The sequence below is a fragment of the Harmonia axyridis genome, chromosome 1 (genome assembly GCF_914767665.1).
Source record: "Harmonia axyridis chromosome 1, icHarAxyr1.1, whole genome shotgun sequence".
NCBI lineage: Eukaryota > Metazoa > Arthropoda > Insecta > Coleoptera > Coccinellidae > Harmonia > Harmonia axyridis.
Window position 1 is genome coordinate 61,205,276 of NC_059501.1, and position 16,597 is coordinate 61,221,872.

Here is a 16,597-nt window from a genome sequence, read left to right on the forward strand (position 1 = left end):
CTGGATTGGTTATTGATTTTCCATGAAGCTATTTTTATGAAAAAATTTCAAATCGAAATTACTTTATTCAAAGTGAATCTGTTTACTTTGCGGAAAAAATTGAGAAGATGCTACATTATATTGATATCGCAACGAGCTGATAATACACTCATTAAATGAAAATAAAATATCAAGAATATACCTACAATATTTTTACAAATATTCAAGTATACCTCGTTTCATCAAATGACACAAACTTAATATGTAATTTGTGTCATTACTTCGTAATCGAAGTATTACCTACTTGAACATTATCAATTCGTAGATTTCAATTAAAATAATTAAATTTCACATTCACATTTTGATATTTTTCAATTCACGAATTCTACTGATAACAAGGCATAATTTAATTGGAAGACTCATATTGGTTATTTTTGATCACTTGATCATTTACTATCACTGTTTATCATTCATTTCGGTCAGTATATATGATTAGAAAAATAATTGAAATCAATTGACTCGTTTCTAATTATCTAATTGATAATATGAATTATTGTTCGTCCTATAAAGAATTGAAGTAGGAGAAAAAGAAAATCCTTGTTCTTAATATAGTTCCTTCCAAAAAACTCAACACATAATTAAAGTTTTGGTTAGTAATAGGTTCTAAAATATTTCTTTATTTACTTTCACTTTTTAGGATTTTTGAAAAATAGTCATTTATGTTACAAGCTTTTCTGAAATGTTTTTCATTAAAGAAAACTCTGCATTACATTGAGGAAAGAAAGACTTTTTTCAAAGAAATTAAATATACTTACTTCATAGTATGTTCGATAAATTTATAAGATTGAACATTGAGAATTGCCTTAATGAAAAAAAACTAAATATATTACTAAAAATTGAATTAGTTTCAATTAGAAAATCTGATAAAACTCTAAAATCAGTTTTTTGTTTGTGATTTCCTTCAAATAAGATTTTTTTTTGATATTTTAAGTTTTAAGAATTCATTGTTTCAATTCTTGGTTTATTATTTTCAATAATTTTTGAACATGGATATTTCAAAATTTTTCGCTATCTATAAATAATTGTTAATGCCTAGGTACTGATTACTTTTTAGGGGTTACAAAATTGTATGGATTGTTGATCATATTATCAATTATTTGACTTCGTTAATTTTTGAAATCAACTTATTACATTATCGAAAACATCTTCGAATTATTGTTAATTCAACGTCTCAAATATTTGGGAAAATGATGCGGCAGTTGTTGAAATGAACGAAAATAACCTTTTGAACTAATCAAAACGAGTTTATATTTTATAAAAGATCTTGAAACTCGTTCAAGCTACATAAAAAAGTAGCACTATCATAAATACTCACGTAAAACTGTAACTCAATTCTTCTATATCTCAATTGTATTCATTTTCATTTAGAATTCTCGTAAAATTTCAAAAGATATTTGAGAACTCAATAAATCTCATTCATTGCACATCAAAAACAATACTTCATATCCGTTGATACTTCATAACGAATAAATGGCTTCGATATTTTGTGATATAACAATTTTTTGCTATTCTAAGCTCTAAAATGGAAGACCAATTTTGAAGGATTTTACCAAAGCCTTTCCCGAATCATACATACCTATGACACCGAAGAGAACTCCTAATGATATGATGAAATAATCGAACATCATTGTTCGGCTGTCCATCATGCTTCTTTTCAGCTTCAAGTGGAAGTAGCAAGGCCAGATGAAACTCAGCATGGTCCCTGTGAAGCTCCCTATGAAACCCATCAGAATGGTAAAATGAGGTATAAAGCAGGCCATCAATATTGTGAAAGTGATAACCCCTACCCTCCAGGCCAAACCCCACACTTTGAGGTCTCCATCTGTATCCCAAATCGTTGCGAATGGAGTTTTGGGCTTACCCCTGAAGAAGGCACGTTCTAACAGCTCGCAAGCTGCGTAGTACGGAAGGGGATAGCTCAGAAGAGCCTTCACCACAAGGCATATGTTAACCAATCCCTTGAATCCAGCAGAGTGTAAATTATTGGTGATGACTTGTTGGGTGTCGTTCTGAAAAGTGAGAAAGCAGACGTAACCGAAGAGAGCTTTGAAGACCGCCGCCCAGACGTGGGACCAATCCAGCATCCATTGGAATTTAGAGGGGTCGGTCATATTACCTTCTAGAGTAGGAAGGAAAATTTGGGAGGTGTAGGAAAATACGATCACTCCTAGACTTATTGGAAAGTTCTCCAGGTCTAAAGTCCATTTCACCTTACCCCAGCCCCAGTCGCCGATGTAGAGGAGACAATATCCGATGATGATTGCATTGATGAAGATGTGCGACATGGTACACCAAAAGGATAGCAGACTGACACTCTTCAGGGATTTTAAGAAACCTGAAATTATATTATATTATTTCACTTGCACATGAGCGATAAATATTGATAGGACTTTTTCAGCTGAAAGTCATTTCAGAACTCCTTGAGAGAATTCAGACTGTTCCTGTTTTTTCTTGTGATCTCAATTTCATTTAATCAAAATGACTGTTTCCAAATATTTTGATGATTTCTCTGATTTGGTTTTTCTTTAATTGATATTACTAGTAGGTAATAAGAAGAGTTGAGTACTTTTATCCCTTTGAAGTTTGAAAGAATGGTTCGAGAACAACAATCTACTTCTTAATGAAGGAAAAACTAAATTCATACTTTTTTCACCTACCAATTCAGGAATTGAAGAAAATAATACTATAACACTGAGCCAAGTTAAATACAAAATCGTTGAATCAACCAAATTTGTGGGAGTTTACATTGACAAGAATCTCAATTGAAAGGAGCACATAAATTATTTATATGAAAAAACAACTACAGCAATTTATGGTTTCAGAAATCAGAGTAATGGCCAGATATCTCTGTAGTAATTAACTGAAGACAGTTTACCATGCAATGATAGAGGCAAGACTAATGTTTGGCACTGTATTTTATGGATCAGGAAATATAAAAAAACTTTTTATTCTACAGAAAAAAGCAATAAGAATACTGAATAACATCAAATATAATGAATCTTGCAGAGGTTTTCTCAAGAAATCTGGAATATGATGATATATGCACTCTTTATACAAGAATGTGTGCTTAATCAGGAACAACAAATCTCTATTTGAGCAGCATGAAAACAGCAGAACTTTCTACCACACAAGAAATGATGATTTTATCTATCTAACAACAACACAGAAGCAAATAGAATATAGATTTTTGAAATTGTATAATTCTCTGCCAAAGAATATCCAATTAATTTCAAATATAACTGGTTTTAAAAAGAAACTATTCGAATATCTCCTTGATTTGGAGCCATACTATTTAGAAGAATTTTTAGGCGAATAATTTTTGTTTTTGACACTATTATTTTCATTTTCATAGTTTAGTTTTGTGAAGATGATAGGGAATAAAGATTATTATTATTGAAATTGAAAAATATATTGCCAGCCCCAGTACAAAACATGAAATGCGAAGCATTTTGAAAATTATTCATTTTGGGCATAACAAGTCTAGACAAAAAATCAAGACTACTGCACTATCTTGAACGGTTTTCAAGATATGGTCTCTAGTTTGAACCGTTATAATCATGAAATTTTTATAAAAAAGTGGTCTACGTCAAAAAGTACCTCAGATAAATGATAACAATCGATAACAACTATCAGAAATGTGATATAGCGATAGCGATTCTGATAGTTAGGCTACAATCAAAGTACTGAGTTCACCTCCGGCCACGATTCTAAGATAGTATTGGAGTGCCCAAAAAAAAAAAACTCAATGGAATAGGCAAGAATAACAAGGTCTTTTTAGTCTGGGTTTCCGGCCACTCGAGAATAAGAGGGAATGAAGAGGCCAACAACCTTGCCAGAAAAAAGCATCCTTCCATTGGCCCAGAATCTTTCTGTGGTATAGGAAAATGTACCTAAAAAAAGAGTTCCAGGAGAAGAAAAAAACCGAAATAGGAACAAACACTCTGGCGGAATCTTCCTGGTTTTGATCATTCTAAAAAGTTTCTTGGAAATTTTGACACTGAGAAGTATCTTAGCAAGGATATACTACACCTTCTCACTGGATTCCTCACAGGGCATTGTAGCATTAGGTAACATCTCATGAGAATGGGTCTAGCAGAAAATGACGAGTGGAGATTCTGTGGGGAGGAGGAAGAAATTCTGGATCATCTGGTGAGGGAATGCCTCGCCATCACTAGCCAACGCATAATCTGCTTTGGCAAATAAACTTGTATAAATGAGGATTTAGCCTCCTTGAAGCCATCCCAGACACTGGAGTTTATTAGAACTGGAAGACAAGCTGTAGATCACGTTATGGCGAGAAGAGCTCTGATGGGGGCACAATAAACCATTAGGTCGCAGTGAAACGGAACCTCCTTAATTAAATCTTAATGATATGAAAATTCGGCATTCCCATTTTAAAAAAGGGTAGTATAGTGTTTCGCCACTTCTGGACCGGCCTGTAGAGTCAAACATAAATTATGCTTATGTCGTGAGTGCCGATTCAGTCAAAATTTGAATCATTCTCCTAGCCAAAAATTTATGAGAGTTATCGACCGATCGAGCATTATTGACTCACCTTGTATATCTCTAAAACGAGAATTGATTTCTATTTAAATGGAACACCCTATATATAACTGGATAAAAAGTATACAATGGATGAAATGAATTGAATATCGAAATAAATGAAAAGTATTTATACAGGGTGATTCAAAAAATTCTACCGTGCTTTCTGGGGCTGGTAGTACATTGAAAAATAAGTATAGTTTGACGAATAAACTTTTGGTTCAAAATGCATATTGAGGGAGATATATCCTCCCAAAGGTGATAAAATTTAAAAAAATTCTCCGCATAACTTCTAAACGGTGAATGATGCCACCAGATTGAAATTTCGTGCATAAATGTATGTTGTTGAAATATTTTTTTTATTACACTGCTACATTTCTGATGTTGTTATAAAGGGTGTTTTCAGTAGTTGAGTCATGATTTTTTTTGGGACAACTTCTTTCGTTGTATTCGTTTTGGTGAAAAATAGAAGCATTCGATGTAGCGAAGAAAATTACATGAAAAAGGTACCCTCATCCAAATTCAAAAAATTGAACCTTTTTCGAGATAATTGAGTTTTTGTAGTCACATCATGTCATAAGATTCATTCATCGCGATATTAATCGATAACGATATTTTAGCAGGTCATGAACAGTTCTTTTCTCAATTTTGTCGATGATATAACCTTCTTGTGCCGTTGATAAACAATAAGTACATAACAATAAGTCTGCCAAACAAGGTTTGAATGAAAATAAAAGTAAGAAATTGTTATTAGTAGTTTTAATAAATTATTTTGGACGAAAAGAGAGACAAGAGTGATAAAAATGAATTGAATTAGCTGTTCGAAATATTCACCTTTTTTGGTAATACAGGTTCTGAGGTATTTACGTTAATTATTCATTAAACCGTTCATAGTTTGGTGGTCATTTTTTAAAAACGTAAATTCATTCACAATTTTTTGTCCCAGCTCTTCACAATTTCGAATTTTAGTTGCATAAACCCTAGATTTCATGTAACCCCAGATCGAGATATCTAGTGGATTAAGGTCAGGTGAACGAGCGGGCCATAAAATAGGAGCGTATGTATTTTAACAGCATACCTACATTTATGCATGAATGTTCAATCTAATGGTATTCACCGTTCAGAAGTTATGCGGAGAGATTTTTTTTTTATTTAGCAACTTTGGAAGGTTATATGACTTCTTTAATATGCATTTTGGGCCATAACTTTACTTTTTTCTCAATGTACTGTCAACACCAAAAAGCTCGGTACACATTGTTGACTCAACCTGTAGGTATAGCTGTCCCATCAAACAATGTACCTACTCGCAAAACTCAATATCTTTGAAACAGATATGACATTTTTGAAAAACCAAGAATGGAATGCTTTTCGAAAAGTTAGCGGCTAAAAAACTGCATTGAAAAATAAAAATAGGCTATCCCATTTAAGAAACACCAACTCCTCCTCTGGTATATTTAAAACGATCATTAATTTCTATAAACTGTAAGATATGTATCTATGATGAGTATCATATAAACCAAAAAATGTCTAAAAAAAACGTTTTAGAATTTTTCGAATATCTTGAACAGAAACCATAATATAGCAAAATATTGGAAACAGTCATTTTACAGAAAAGCACTTCAACTCAAGAACGAATCAAGATATCTATTATGTGCTTTTTGATATCTAATTATTTCGGAAAAAGAAATCGGAGGTCTTTGAAGATTTTTTCTTCAAGCCTATAGTTCTCGAGATGCTCTCAGTGAGCATTTACTTTGTGACACCCTGTACATATAATGATTAGATGATATTCAAAATAGTGCAAGTATTTCAACAGCTCGGAGTTCCCTACAATATCTAATTATCTCTTACAATAAACTCACCTAAAGGCAACAGAAGTATTCCAATCAGCATCATCCAAGACCTAGTATCGATGGATCCAGTTGGGAAAGTCCCTTTCATCATATCCCCGCAGACCACAACATACAAGATGCAAGTCATCAGTAGTTCTATTATTTGGGCGATGTTGACGATTTTTCCGCCATATTTCTTTCCAAAACATTCTTTGGCTATGCCTACGTATGAGTCCCTCACTCGCACCTGTTGTCCAGTTTGCATATCGAACTCGTAGAGGCATTCCACAAGAATCTTCCCTGTGTAGCAACATATGTACGCTACTCCAATCATTGCGGCTATGGCCCAGTAGCCTCCTCGAAGGACAGCAAAGGGTAACGATACGATGAACATCCCCTGGAAAATAAAGCAATACATAGTACATTACGACTTTCATAATCTGATAGTGGATAAGAGATTATACAGGATCTTCTACAAGCTCTATGACTTGGTACATGCCCTCCTCCGAGGCAAGATGGGCAAGGCTAGGGGAGCTAAGTCTTTAGTGGTGTCCCTGTCCCATTATTAGGCCAATTGCAAAGTCCCCGGTCTGATGGACAGATGCTAGTATTGAATCCATATGATTTTTAGTTAGTACCAACCTTCAAACGATACGTGTCAAAATTTAACACCAGTCCGACCATTAGTTTGTGAGATATATTGCGTTGTGAGTAGCTACATTTGTTATTTGAAAAAAGATGAAAAAAAAAGGATTTCGTGTACTGATAAATTATTGTTTTTTGAAGGGAAAAAATACAGTTGAAGCAAAATCTTGGCTTGATGAAGAGTTTCCGGGGTCTGACCAGGAAAATCAACCATCATTGATTGGTATGCTATGTTTAAACGTGGTGAAATGAGCACTGAAGACGGCGAACGCAGTGGACGCCCAAAAGAGGCTGTCACCGACGAAAAAATCAAACAAGTTCACAAAATTATTTTGAATGACCGAAAGTGAAGTTATCGAGATAGCAGACATTGTGAAGATATCATCTGAATGTGTACATCATATCATTCACGAATATTTGTACATGAGAAAGCTGTGAGCGAAATGGGTGCTGCGAGAGCTCACAATCGATCAAAAGCAACAACGTGTTAATGATTCTGAGCAGTGTTTGAAGGTGTTTAAGTGAAATAAACCTGAATTTTTGCGTCGATATGTGACAATGGCTCCATCATTTCACTCCGGAGTCCAATCGACAGTCAGCTGAGTGGGCTGCACACGATAAATCGAATCCAAAGCGAGGAAAAACACAACAGTCAGCTAAGTTTATGGCATCAGTATTCTGGAATGCGCAAGGTATTGATTACTTCCGAAAGGGCCAGACCATCAGCAGCGATTATTATTTAGCGTTATTGGGTGGTTTGAAGGATGAAATCGTTAAAAAACAGCCCCATTTGAAGAAAAAAAGGTGCTGTTCCATCAAGACAATGCGCCGTGTTACAAATCAATAGGAACAATGGCAAAATTGCATGAATTGGGCTTCAAATTACTTCTGCATCCACCGTATTCGCCAGATCTGGCCCCAGCGACTTTTTTCTGTTCTCAGACCTCAAAAGAATGCTCGCTGGAAAGAAATTCAGCGCCAATGAAGAAGTAATCGCCGAAACAAAAATGGTATCGAAAAGTTGGAAGTTCGCTATAATCGATGTATAGACCCTCGAAGGCAACTATGTTGAATAATAAAATCGACTTTTGCCAAAAAAATGTCTTTTACTATGGTAGATCGAGGACTTTTCAATTGGCCTGTTATTTTATTTTGAATTTGAGTCACCATAAGGAAAAACAAGAAGAGGCGTAATTATAATATTTGCCCAGGGCCGCATCTTGGGCTAGACCCGGCCCTGTCTATGACAAACTTTGACAGATGATAGTTGTGCTCATTATGAACATTTTTTTCTCATGAACATAGGTCTGATTCGTTTTCGTTTAGAAGTTACAAGAATTTGAAATAACTTATTTTCATTTTTGAATTGAAAGTAAGCCGACAAACGATAATAGTAATAGTAAAGTTTATTATTATTATAATACCAGTTGATATGGCAAGAAGAGTTTTGTGAATGATTACTTCAACATGTACAAATTAATAAAATAATACATTTATTTCGCTTTTCATGTGATCTGAGGAGGCTTGTTTCACTAAGGACTGTATCAATAAAAGCCATAATGAATATTCAAAAATCCATAAACCATTAGACCAAGACGATTACGTCAGCGTTTGAGGTAGAATGCTTTAATGTCAGTAGATATTAAAAATGATCGTTTAAATCAGTCATACTCAACATTTTTTTACCTTGGGCCGCATGATTGCTACTGTTACGGACCGCAGTAATTTACCTACTTGTAAAACTAGCTTTAGCCCGCGCGGTTTTCGTTTATCGCGCATAATCAAAACCCTTTTTTAAGTCGGTTACAAAGTATCCTGTAAGTCTACTAGTTCTTGTATGTGTACCAAATTTTATCAAAATCGATTCAGTGGTTTATGCGTCAAAGCGTAACAGACAGACAGATTACGTTTTTTCGCATTTGTAATATTAGTAGGGAAGTGCGAAAATAAAAATATACAAGGTGTTAGGGAAACGCTTCCGAAAAGGAAAACAGGGGATACTATTGGATTAATTTTTTATCGCAATTTTTTATTTTGGTAGTTACCATGATTTCTAAACCCTTATATCAGCATAATTTACGCAATAATGCTAATAAGAGGTTTTAAAAATCATGGTACTGGCCAGAAAAAAATTACCTAATAATATGACAATTTAACTATATAATCAGCTAAAAAAAACGCACCCAAGAATACATAAAAACGAAAACTACAAGAGCAGAAAACGTGAGATGAGGCATTCTCGCTAAGAAGATTAGGTATAGGTAGTATCATAGTATGTATAAAGAATCCATTGTTTATACTATGGTACCTAATAGTGTTCTGTGTGTACTGTGTACGCAATAAGGGAGAAAACAAAGGTAAATGAGTAAATATTCATACCGTTATTTTTGCGTAATTTCGAAACTTTATTTGCGATACTACTGTGAAAATTGTAATATTTGACTATGCCGTGGCTCGGGCCGCACAAAAAAGTGCCAAAGGGCCGCACGTTGAGTATGGCTGGTTCAAATGAATATTTGTATGAACATTTTTTGGAGTACAACCTTTTTGACTTCATTGGTGATCTAGAGCTCAACAGTGTTAAGAATATGTGGCATCAGCACGATGATGCACCACCATACAAATGGAGATCAGTAGCTACTTGCTTAAATGAAAATTTCCGAAAAAATGATTGGTCAAGGGCGACTATTGCCATATGGCGACCTCGTCGCACCGGATCCCAATCCGTTAGATTTGCATTAATGGGAACATATGAAGCAGCTTGTTTATCGTATTTAAATCAAATCACATCACAATTGATAGAATTCAAGATGCAGCTAACCAAATAAAAAACGTCCCAAATCTTATCCGCTGATGAGTATCTAACAGTATTTTCAGTTTTTCTATGCAAGGATTTTGTTCTAGCCGAAGGGGGACATTTCTAACAATTTTTATTTTTGAGAGAGGTTGATACAATGTTTAAAATTCAAACACATTTCTGATGTTTTTTTCAAATTCTTCTTCTGAACTAGAAAGAAAATGTTCAGAATGATAGTTTAGTAATCTGTAAAAGTTTGTTATAGAGCTTGCAGAACAACCTGTATAGGTAGTTGTAACAAACTAATAGGATAGATCACACTAATGGAATTAAAAACGAATTTCCTGCACTGCACATTGCACAGAAGATATATATAATACAGGTTGAGCCCAAAGATATTAAGTTCTTCAGTGATTTTCGAAAAATTGAGCGGTGGAGTGGATGAATGAATTTCATTTATTTCCAGATATTTTGTGAGATATCAATATCAATTGCCATTGAAGATGTTAACATCTGAATTAAACTGACATATCTATTATAAATGTATGTATTTCTTATAAAACTGCATCCATCCTGCTTAATTAAACTAGATCATCAATAACAAATGATTTTAATATCCCACAAATTATCTGAAAATGAATGAAATTCCACCGCTCAATTTTTTGGAAATTACCGAAGATTGATATCTTTGGATTCACCCTGTATATCTTATGTGTGTGCAGGGATCATTTTTCTCTATAGTGGAGTTTTATCAGCTTTTATCAATCGATGGCCGATGCATGTTCGTTGGTTTATATATTCCAAAAAGGCCATTTGAAATTTTAGAAAAGTGTTTTTGAGCACCCTCATAAACTAAACAGTTGAATTTATAGCGGTGATGCAATGAAGACTTTTGACCAGCCGCACGAATTTTACAACATATGAAAAATTCAAGCAAATTCGCTGAAAGTTAATTTTTTTTCGATGCCGTGCGTGGTGCTTGAGTTTGAGACTAACCTGATTGAAATTTTCATAATTCGTTCCGCAGAAACTAAATATAATATACAGGGTGTCCCGGGAATAACTGTACATACTTTTACCAGAGGTAGAGTAGGACTAGTACGGATTGACTGCAAAAAATTAATTTCTGCTTTTCCTAAGAAAGCTACAGGGTGAGTTTCCATATTCATGGAAATAATGAAACCATCATCAGAACCAAACTTATGGGCGGATTTTATTGAAACTTGGGATGTAATTAACACATGCCAAGGTCGAGTCAGAGACATATAAATTTTTTTCAATATTCCAGGACTGGATTCATTATTTCTCATTTGAAGTGTTCTGATTAAAAATATCACTTTGTATATTGCACTTAAAAACATCGTTCATATCTTCAAAAGTACATAAATTCAGCTTCAATACGCGGTATCACTCAAAGTTGTCACATGTAACATTTTCTTCTTATGAATTTTTAAATTGGACAAAGTTCGAAAAATTTGATTTTTTCAGGAGTGAGATATCTCGTAAAAGTAGTGGATGAATATAAAGAGTAAAAATCTTCTTTAAAATACATTGAACGTCTATTAAATGATGATAATTTGCTAATATTTGAAATAATTAATTAATTAATTAATATGTCTCTGACTCGACCTCGGCATGTGTCAATTACATCCCAAGTTTCAATAAGTTCCGCCTATAAGTTTAGTTCTGATGATGGTTTCATTATATATTCATGAATATGGAAACTCACCCTGTAACTTTTTTAGGAAAGGCATAAATTAATTTTTTGCAGTCAATCCATACTCACCTAGTCCTACTTTACTTTTGGTAAGAGTTACTTCCAGGACACCCTGTATAATTAAATGCATGTATTAATAAGCCTGTTGCTCCGTCGAGAAAAATTTTCCGAAAAAAAAAATTATCTGAACTTTTTGATCCTAAAAAACGGTGTTGATTTATTGGACACTCTGTACAACGGTTTATCTGTATAATATGCCTGTATAGAGGAAAACAGAGTAGTGCTAATGAGTGATTTCATAAAAATATTAATGAATTTGTTTCTTGAAAGATTTGTTTTGAAAAAATAGTTTTTGTATTCTTTACACTGAGAGAAATCCATATTTTTTTATTAATAAAGCACTTATTTGGAGGTTATTCATTCACAACTATTACAGCAGATTCATATTTGATATATTCATTAATAGTTAAATTATGCAAATTATGTAAAGTTTAATAATAGAGAATAAAATATTTGTTCACAAGGTATTTGATAATATTTAATATATTTCGGTGATAAATAATTTATATGAACGTTATCCCCACAAATAACATAAATTCAGTGTCAACAAATTTTCAACTGGTAGTTAACGAACATTTGCTATTTATGAATAAACTCTTACAAGAATTCAATAATTTATTCACTCAGAATATAGGATTTATTAATAATTTACAAACTAACATAATTCTAGCGATCCAATCTGTGGAAAAGTTTAAGGACACATCCCTCAACGAGAAGCGCATCTCCTTGAAGGATCTGTCCTTGAACTTTTCCTTTGATTTGAATTTCCTTTTCAAACATAAAATCTGTGTTACTATGGGCTTATTGAACGCCGCTCAGCACATCTGTACTGAATTTTGGGTTTAGAACGTACCTGCTTTGTTATTAGTGATGTTGGCAGAACAGTAGTTAGAGTGAACAGATGCAATCAAGATGACTAGGGTTCAAACCCGGATACCCTCAATATGAACCCTAAAAAATTACCTAGTTTGGCAATCGGTTCTTCTCAGACCGTAACAACTCTAATTATTTCCTTCAGATGGATATTTCTTCAGCATTATTGATAAAGTTATGCGTAAATAAATGAAGTGTAATAATAAATGATGATTATTGGTGGGATATCAAATGAATTATTTATTTCCATGAAACTAATAGTTGTTTGTCCATATATCCGATAAATGATTTATTAACTATAATATTCATTTTCGATAATATCAAATGAACACTTCTTTCAGTGCATGAACGTTTAAGAAACTAATTTACCTGAATAGCGTTCGTAACATTCCAGGCTGCCTGATATTCGTTGATCTTGATCTCACTTTTTCCTTCCACAAAGTCGGAACCTTCGGAAAAATCCATGGAAGACATTCTGCTTTTCCCCTGTTGATATGAACCTTCGTTGAAGCTCTCCTCTGCCACCTTAACATCATTCGAGGTGTCCATGTTAAGAAAAGGATTCGTGCTGGTATTATTAACAGTCATATTAGACAATTCATGATTCTCATTCACCCCATGGGACGAGTAGTTTTGCTCTAGATTCTGTGCGAAATGAACCCTCTCCGTGGGTCCCGTTTGGGGTTGCTTGCCACCGCTAGATTTATCCGGCAAAATCTGCCTCACGGCCTGCTGGGCCACGTCTACAGCAGCGGATAAGGGTGGAAGACGTAAATTTCCAAAACGGTTCATTTTTGACTAATATACTAACCGCTATCACTTATTTTAGACGCTTTTATCTAAGTACACTACTGGAAGACTTCTTATCACTGAGGGATTTATCACTGCGAACCGCCAAGATGGATTTTACCTCGAGATAATCGATACTACACCCTGCGTTGCTAATTTCTTCTATTCGCGATTTCTACGGTTGAAAGTCACCTTTTGTGTTGTTGTCTGGACGAGATATTTTCGAAGGGTAAGTTTTTTCGAATACGAAAAATGTTATAAGGACTCCATCTTGGCGGTGTTAATCTGTAACAAATTGATGCTGCAACAGCATCCCTCGGAAGCTTGGAGCGATTGCGCAAATCGGCGAGAGCCGCGCATTGGGAGTGTAGATATATGGAAATCCTAGAGAAATCGTTTTAATTTCACAAAACGTTTTATTATTTCTTACTTTATTACAGATTAATTCAATTCGTGTGTAGAAACACTGCAAACTTTGCAATTCAATTCGGATTGATAATCTCTGTATTATTACCAAATTTCTCCAAGGGCGTAGAAATGGGGAGGTAATTGTCCCCCTCAAGATTTTCAAAATATAAAATTTCAGAAATCTCTCAAAGAGGAAGAACGAAAATTTATCCATAAAATGAGCCAATAATCATTATTTTACTTTCCTTTGAAATCGACACGTCAGTAAAAAATCGGACCACTTTACAGTTTATGAGTTTATTATCGCTTTCAAGATGAGTAATTTTATTGCACTACCATCTCGTCTTTGTCCGAGGTTTATTATTTTCATTTATCTATTCACTTTCTCGGCATCGACCCTTATTTGCCATCTGTGATTTTTGTATGGTCATCGGTGTTCAATTACCCGTTGTTTTCGTTTTTTTTATCATTCTCGTCAGAAAATTTCAATATACTTCAGTTATCAAAGAACTGAACTGAGTAATTCGCATCGAAAAATTGACTCGACTGTGTTGTGCAATTTATTGTGTTTCATTCGAATTGCAGTTAATTTGTGAAGACATCAGTTTTGAATTGACCTACAGGATGTTCCTAAATTTGAGGTACAAATGAAAATGACAAATTTCTCGGATCATTTCAAGAAAAAAAGTTCTATAACATGAGTCCGCAAATGCTTGGTTTTTGAGATACAGGTATTAAAGTTCAAGTTCTTCTCTCATAGCACCTTCCCTTCACAAGATATTTAACTGGAATTGGCATAGATATTCCAATTTAAAGCTTTCATCATGTGATATCCTAATTTTCAATGCAAATCTAAAGGGTGAATCTTTCTGGAAGGGTGCCCGCTTCTTTCCTATAGAATTAATTTTTTGTTAACCTCTGGTAATTTGGAAATATTTAAAAAGAAACTCTGGTTCAGTACTACACTTTTTGTTTGTTTGTTTAGTTTTGTAGTATCTGCATTCGATTTCGAGAAAAAAATTCAAACAGCTATCTATATTAAATCTCAGGGAAATCCAAATTATTATAAACATCCAGTTAGGAAGCTATGATAAATAAATGAATTATAAGTTTTGGTACTTATTTGCCAACTCCATATCGAAGAATAATAAAGATTCGATAAACTGGTTAAGCATCACAAAAAAGTAGGACTACAAGAAACACCCTAGGTATATCTCGAAAACTAAGCGTTTGCGTGCTCCTGTTTATGGGCCATTTTACTTTTGAAATTGTCCAAAGAATTTCTCATTTTCCTTCGTAACTCCAATTCAGGAACACCCAGTATAAGATACAACAATCGAATTGGTAATAAAAAAATATATTTCGACTAATTTGGTTCAATCTTCGTTATCAAACCTCCTCTTTTTCTCACATTATAGATATGAGTAGAAAATTTTTATTTCGATTATCCCCCTTCCCCCAAGAAAAAAAAGAGGTCTACGCCCTTGAATTTCTCAACACTTAAAAATGTCATTCAAGGGCGTAGAAAGGGGGGGTACTGGGATTTCCAAAATATAAAGTTTCAGAATTCTCTTAAAGATGAAGAAGGAAAATTTTTCCATGAAATGAACCAATACTCTTTTTACTTTTCTTTAAAATCGACACGTCAACAAAAACGGGTTATGAGTTAGTTATCGCTTTTAAAATGATTTACTTTTATTGCACTACGAGCACGTCTATGTCCGAGGTTTCTTATTTTCCTTTATCAACCCGCTTTGTCGGCGTCCCCCTTGTTTTGCCGTCTGTGATTTTTGCATTCGTGTACACTTATCCTTTGTTTTAGGTTTTTTGTATCATTTACCTCATAAATTTTTAATACTGCAGTTCGAGATACAAATGTTAAAGTTCAAGTTTTTTTTCTCAAAGCACCTTCCCTTCATAAGCTTTTTAACGTAAATTTGGCATAGATATTCCAATTTAAAGTTTTCATCATGTGATATGCTAATTTTGAATGCAAATCTACAGAGTGATATTTTTTCTGGAAGAATGCCCGCTTCTTTCCACCATAACTTTTTTTTGGTGAAACACTGGTAATTTAGAAAAATGTGAAAAGAAACTGTGGTCCAGTGTACTACCTACACTTTAAGGTTTCTTGTCAGTTCTTGTCAAACAATTCTTCAGTAACCCTCAGGAAAATTCAAATTATTATAAGATCCAGTGAGCTGCGATGAATAAATAATTAATTATGTTTTGATAGTTATTTACCCAATCTGCAGAAAAGATCAATTATAATCATTCGATGATTAGGTACATCGCAAAAAAGTGGGACTTCAAGAAACATCGTTTATCTCGAAAACAAAGCATTTGCATTTGTATAGGACATTCTATTCTTAACATGATTCAAGGAATTTTTCATTTTTCTTCGTAGCTCCAATATAGGAACAATAGGCTAGTATGAACATTCGAATCAAAAAAATGCTATTATTTCGAGTGATTTTTGGTTCAAACTGTGTTATCAAACCTTTATTTCTTATATTAGAGATATGAGTAAACGTCTTAAACAAAGTTTTTCGATTACCAAAACTTATTATTAATTACCTTCCAGTCCCCCCCCATTTCTACGGCCTTGTTTCAAGCTTTATGCAAAATTCCTTGTTGATCACGAAGGTAATCAGAATCATAAAAAATTTGAGAAAATATTGAAAAACAAAATGGGGAAAACACTAAACATGTAATCATGAGCTTTTGAGCTCTCATTCATTCAAGCGCCAATCGCATCCTTGGATATCACATATCACTGATCCGAAAGGAAAGTGTCACATCTCAAAAATCTTGAATTTCTAGATTCTTCCATTGAATTACTCCAAAATAGTTGAAGTTTTCACTAGAAAATCGTCACGTGAAAGTCACACATGC

At 33.9% G+C, this 16,597-nt stretch overlaps 1 protein-coding gene across 1 annotated transcript; it reads right to left on the reverse strand.

Moving 5' to 3' along the window:
• Positions 1–710: 710 nt before the first annotated feature.
• Positions 711–14,142, reverse strand: LOC123670586 (vesicular inhibitory amino acid transporter). The gene is made up of 3 exons (XM_045604090.1): positions 12,875–14,142; positions 6,444–6,810; positions 711–2,374 (listed from the first exon to the last, which is right to left on the reverse strand). The coding sequence occupies exons 1-3, from the start codon at positions 13,295–13,297 to the stop codon at positions 1,557–1,559; spliced, it is 1,608 nt and encodes a 535-aa protein (XP_045460046.1). The 5' UTR covers positions 13,298–14,142; the 3' UTR covers positions 711–1,556.
• Positions 14,143–16,597: the final 2,455 nt, after the last annotated feature.

Excerpts from the sequence above, each read along its gene's own strand:
- LOC123670586 (XM_045604090.1), bottom strand. The coding sequence starts at position 13,297 with ATGAACCGTTTTGGAAATTTACGTCTTCCACCCTTATCCGCTGCTGTA. Across the intron at positions 6,811-12,874 it reads ATGTTACGAACGCTATTCAG|GGGATGTTCATCGTATCGTT; the intron begins GTAAATTAGTTT and ends TTTATTTTCCAG. Across the intron at positions 2,375-6,443 it reads AATACTTCTGTTGCCTTTAG|GTTTCTTAAAATCCCTGAAG; the intron begins GTGAGTTTATTG and ends ATATAATTTCAG.